General features: G+C 43.3%; 1 protein-coding gene across 2 annotated transcripts in view; it reads right to left on the bottom strand.

The window, feature by feature from the left end:
• Window positions 1-2559: 2559 nt before the first annotated feature.
• Window positions 2560-6227, bottom strand: part of LOC122261604 (uncharacterized) — a 32143-nt gene continuing 28475 nt past the window's right edge. The window contains exons 4-5 of one of the 2 annotated variants that reach the window (XM_086547738.1): window positions 5264-5498; window positions 2560-3334 (exon numbers count right to left, since the gene is read on the bottom strand). In XM_086547738.1, coding sequence (XP_086403864.1) covers window positions 2580-3334; window positions 5264-5498 — 990 coding nt within the window. In that variant the 3' untranslated portion in view covers window positions 2560-2579. The remainder of the gene's footprint in view (window positions 3335-5263; window positions 5499-6227) is intronic. The other variant, XM_086547735.1, reaches the window with a different exon arrangement.

Raw genomic sequence — 6227 nt, 5'->3', positions numbered from 1 at the left:
ATCAAAATGATAATAGCAATAATGATGATGATAATGACGATAATAACAACAATAATGATGTTAATGAAAATGATAATAATGATAATAATGATAATGATAATGATAATGATAATAATAATAATAATAATAATAATAATAATAATAATAATAATAATAATAATAATAATAATAATAATAATAATAATAATAATAATGATAATAATAATGATGATGATAATAATTATATTAATGATAATAATAATAATGATGATGATAATAATAATAATAATAATAATAATAATAATAACAGCACTGATAATAATAATAAGAAGAAGAATTACAATAATGTTAATAATTATTATAATAATGATAATAGTAACTATAATAATAATAATGATAATAACGATAATGGTGATAATGATAATGATCATTATGATAATAGTAATTATAACAGCAATTATAATAGCAATCATGATAATAATGATCATAACATAGATCATAAATAAAATCATAGCAATAATAATAGCAAACTCCTTCCTTTAATCAACTTAAAGACCACAAACCTCCTTCTTTAAAGCATCAAATCACCACCACTATCAATCTCAAATATAATCGATTTTCATTAACCAGCTTCCTTTTTTTACCTAACTTCTGCAAACACAAATAACCAGCAAAATATTCTCAAGAAAGGTCAAGAGTTCACCGTCGATGACTAAGAATATAGGTGTTGTCTTCACTTCGCAGAGATTTCGTATCATCATATCATCTCATTTCACAAATGAAAGTTCAAAAAGATTTCAAAATGTCATACTGTATCAGTATTATTGTTCCATTTCAAAAAGATTCACTTCATCTTTATCTGATCATCACAAAAGGATTTCACATCATTATCGTCCTCATTTCATCTCAAGAAGATTTTCACTTCATCAGTATCATAAATTCATCTCAAGAAGATTTTCACTTCATCCGTATCATAATTTCATCTCAAAAAAGATCTGATTTTGTCACCAATCTCATTTTATCTAAAAAAAATCATTTCAAACTATCATTATCTTTTCCATCATCTGTTTCATCTCCTGTTCAAATGCAGCATCACTGACATACGACCCGTAGTGCTATGTATGTTCACATACAATATCTGACCATTCACGAGCTATATACATTGTCGTAGAGAATATAACTGACATATTCCTTTTTTTATATATGTATTTGGGAAGGGATCTATGTACTTGTTATTATGATAATTTTTTTTGAGAGGGTCATTAGTATTATTATTTCATAACACGAGTTTCTTTTTTATTTTTGCTATATACTTCAATGGCATGCTGGACTCGGAAATATTGTAAGGGGTCTGGTTTGAACGATTCATTTATCTGTGGTACACTATAGGAGAGGTACAGTGGAGAGGGAATCACATACCCTAGAACAAGACTGTAATACGATATTACGCTGTGTAGTTACTGTATTTATATTGTGCTCTAATCAAAGGGTTTGTCTCTTTCTTTAAAATTGTTCTTACTGTTTATCACTCCACTTGGGTTTTAATATTGTTTTTTTGTTTTTTTGTTTTTTGTTTTTGTTTTAAGCTAATCACAGTTACAAACACAAAGTGTGGTAAATGGAGGAGCGAAGTACGTGGAATTTACGCTGACATCTGTGAGGTGAAGTGCTTTAGGTCGAGGCGGAGATGGAGGAGGTACAGGAGGAAGAGGAGGAGGAGGAGGAGGAAGAAGAGCAGGAAGAGGAGAAAGAGGAGGAGGAGGAGGAGGAAGAAGAGGAGGAAGAGGAGGAAGAGGAGGAGGAGGAGGAGGAAGAAGAGGAGGAAGAGAAGGAAGAAGAGGAGGAAGAGGAGGAGGAGGAGGAGGAGGAAGAAGAGGAGGAAGAGGAGGAAGAGGAGGGGAGGAAGACGGAAGGGATAGTAAAGGAGAAGGAGGGAAGAAGAAATGGTACACGATGAAAGGGATCAGAAGAGAGGCAGAGAAGAAGAGGGGGGGGGGAGAGAGAGAGAGGAGGAAGAGGGGAAGAGGAGAAAGGGAGGAAGATGTAGGACAAGTTAGAAAAGGTGGTAGGGAAGAGAAAAAGAAAAAAAAGGGAAGAGAAGAAGAAGGGAAGACTAAGGAGAGAGGGAGTTAAAGACAAAAAAGTGAAAGGGAAAGAAAAGGAAAGGAAGAGGAAAAGAAGGGATAAACGAATAAAAAAGAGAAACAAAGAGGAAGAGAGAAGAAGAGAAAAGAGAATATAAAACTCGCTTCAAGGCATAGAATTAAAAGACACAATACGCGAGACATAACATATACTAAATCCCCCTTGTGAGACAGCAGCTTTATGCGTTGGTGTGAGGCTGTGAGGTTGTGACGGAGCACTGAAGGGGTTGTGAACTGGAGGCTGGAGGTTAGGCGGGACGAGGTGGGGTTCGAACAAGGAGAGGGAGAGAGAGAGAGAGAGAGAGAGAGAGAGAGAGAGAGAGAGAGAGAGAGAGAGAGAGAGAGAGAGAGAGAGAGAGAGAGAGAGAGAGGAAGAGAGACGGCTACAGTGGGAGAACGGCTCGTTCTCGACTGGAGCGAGAGGAGCGCCGAGAGAGAGAGAGAGGAAAGTCTCGGCTACAGCTCGTGGTACAACGGCTCGTTCTCGACTGTGTCCCTCGCGTCGTGGCGCCGCTGCCGCTTGCGTCCGGGGTCGAGGGTGCGGGCGGCCGACGCGGGCGGGTGGGCCCCCTCCCCCCCTCGCCGCCGCTCCGTGGTGAAGTAGATGCGGTAGCGGTCGCTGCGGGAGGGCAGCGGCGGCAGGCCGCGCTCGGTGGGCGAGGGCCGCTCGCCGCCCGATGTGGAGGGCGTGCCCGACGAGCCCTCGGGCGTGGCGGGACTGCGAGCGTGGGCGTGGGCGTGGGCGGGGATGCCCACGTAGTAGCGCGGCTCGCGGGCCACGATGCGGTCGACGGGCAGGTCGGACGAGGAGGAGGTGGAGGTGCGGCCGTCGCTGGTGCCCTGGATGGTGTAGGGCAGCGCCGGGTGCCGCAGGCCGCCGCCGCCCTTCAGCGGATGCGCCGACACCAGCTGCGGCAAGAGCGCCTCGTGGTACTCGCTGCCCTCCGTCGTGCCTGTGCTGGTGGCGCTGCCCGCCGGGCGCGGCTTCCTGGCCCGGCCGCCGCGCGTGCCGCGCCGCCCCTGCGTCGAGCGGCGCGACGAGCACGAGCAGCTGCCCTGCGGCGCCCAGGGTGCCTGCGCGGGAGGGCCCGGCCCCTCCGCGATCCGCTCCCGCGCCTGGGGGGGCGCCGCGGCCTCCGAGCTGACGCTGGCGCTACTGACGGAGGTGGTGTCGCTACCTGAGGACGACACACTTAATCCGTCACCGGCAGCTTGCGGGAAATGAGACAACAGGTCACGCCCTGGAGAGGTCGCCGGACTAGGCTACTGGACAAGGCGGTGCGCTCACTAAAGACTCGCTACTAGTGTGACAAGCGTGACGTGTGGTGGCAGTGCGAAGGCTAATCTTTGGTGCAAGTGTCACTGTACTCTAACTCTGTCTAGATTCATGTTACTTTATACCCAGCTAACTATTCTAGTGTGGAAGAGCAAGATGAACTTGAAATATTTTATAAAAAAGAAAACTATTTCAATCACTTGGTAAAAAATGTATCTGTATCTAAGTGTGAACAATAAATGGAATGAAGGCAGTGTACTGAAAATAAGAATAATTACATATTATCCAAAATCTAAAATACGTTTGACATTTACAGAGGTCTGTGCACCAGAGGAGAAAATAGAAATGAATATATAACGTTCTGTCTATTATTCATGCAACATCTATTTACATTGGAAATTCATGATCTACATATTGTCTGACGAATGACAAAACCCCTTCACTCTGTACTATTTTCTTTCAATGTCACTTCCCCTTCTAATTTGTCGGTTTCTTATTCATTTATTCATCACCCATCATTCCTGTTCAGCAACATTCATTCAGTCGTCACCTATGATTTTGTATCTATATTCATTCATTTCTTATTTTTATTTTTTAGATTTATTAAGATAAAACCCATCGTTGACATTGCATGACTCAGCATCCACACAATTCAGCTTTGCATGAATCATGACTCACGCACTTGAGGCGAATGACTCATCTGCAGCCACTCGACCTGACTCACTCAGACACAGTCACTCGAATGGAATAACTAACTCTCGTCTATGACACACACGCACACGCGCACACACGCACACACACGAAAGAAAGTAAGAAAGAAATTAGCGCAAATGACTCGTCTGTTTCATGAGTAACTCACTCACTCCCCCCCCCCATTTAAAAATATATAGATCAAGAAAAAATTTATACCTCACAACTATCTATGAGATTTAGAGTTACTCTATTCACTCATAACTCATTTACTCAAAGGAAAATGTTCTACCAAACTATGTGTTACTCATAATCCCTCTTAGACTCCCGCAGTTACTCATATCTCGTCCATGACTTAATAACAACAGACTCACAACAACCCACTGTAGGCTAACTCATAACTCACCAACTAATCAATTCACACATTATTCCATCTTACTCATCCAACATTAAACTCACCCATCATCCAAATCATCCATGAATCGTTCACAGACTCAGCTACAGAACCATCCCCTCTCTCTCTCCCCCAATCCACGTAAAGACTCACCCATGACTCACTCACAGGCACACATCCACCACCCCAAAGTTACCTACCACCAAATTCATTCATAATTCATTCACAGACTCATCTACGGACTCATGTCCCTCTCCCCCACCCACCCACCTATAGACCTCGTACAGACCCTTGAGTCACGCTCAGACTCACCCACCACGTAATTCACTCATCATTCATTCACAGACTCATCTACAGATTCCTCCCTCAAACTCTACCTTCTAACACCCCTCCCCCATATCCCTCCTATTCCCTCCTCCCACTCCCTTACCCCCTACCCCCACCTTCTCCCCCTTCCACGTTTCTCGTACTTCCCCCCCCCTTCCTCGTCCCTTCCCTCCTCCTCGTCCCCTTCCTCCTCCGCCTCCTCCCTCTTCTCCTCCTTACCCTCCTTCATCCACCCCTACTCATACCACTACCCCTCACTCTTACCCCCCTCATCCACCCATACCCCTCATCCTTACCCCCCTCATCCACCCCTACCCCTCATCCTTACCCCTCTCATCCACCCCTACCCCTCATCCACCCCTACCCCTCATCCTTACCCCCCTCATCCACCCCTACCCCTCATCCTTACCCCCCCTTATCCCCCCCTCCCCATCCCCCTCCCCTCACACTCACCCGTGGATATCTCCTCATACGTGGGATTATAGAGCTCCTGAGAACTCCTGGCTGAACGCTGCGCCTCAAAGGTGGCCTTGGGTGAATAGGGCGGTGAACTGGGCTGCTCGTGGGCGTAGGTGGGCGGGGCGAGGGACACAGGGGGTTGGTACTGCTGCAGGATCGCAGGCGTGCCCGTCTCCGCACCGCCGTAGGATGTGGTGTGGGCGTGAGAGGTGAGTTTCATGTCCAACAGCTGTGTGGGCGGAGGAGGTGGGTGAGCGTGTAGAAATTGGCGGTGATTGATATTATTATTATGATAATCATTATTGTCATTATTTTCCTCCTCCTCCTCCTCATCATCATTATCATCATCATCGTCATCATCATCATCATCATCATCATCATCATCATCATCATCATCATCATCACATCATCATCATCATCACATCATCATCATCATCATCGTCATCATCATTACCATCATTATCAACTTCATAATCATCATCATTTTTATCATTATCATATCTGTAACTTTATCTTTATCATTACTATCATCATTATCTGTTTTGTTACTACTATCATAATCATTATCATTATAATCATTATTATCATTATCATTGTAATTATCATTATTGCTATAATTATTATCACTATCAAAATTATTATTGTTATCATAATCACAATCATCCTCACTATTATTCTCATTAACATTTTACTTATCCTTATTGTCATTATTACTATCGTTATCATTATTATTGTTATCATCATAATAATACCATTGTGAATATCCATTTGATAAACACCCATGAGGATAATAACAGTGATAATCATGATGACTAATAATCAATAAAGGAAAGAATAGTCGCAGGTAAGAATGATAGTAAATAAGAATAGTAAATAATAGTCGTAAATATAAATAGTAATAATCATTGCAATATCAAAATCAACAGTAGTATGATATATGATCATGATGATGGTGATC

The sequence above is a fragment of the Penaeus japonicus genome, unplaced genomic scaffold (genome assembly GCF_977035675.1).
Source record: "Penaeus japonicus unplaced genomic scaffold, GWHDUDI00000001_assembly GWHDUDI00000002, whole genome shotgun sequence".
NCBI classification, from domain to species: Eukaryota; Metazoa; Arthropoda; class Malacostraca; order Decapoda; family Penaeidae; genus Penaeus; species Penaeus japonicus.
The sequence above is the reverse complement of the archived record's forward strand: the minus strand, read 5'-3'. Positions and strand labels throughout refer to the sequence as shown.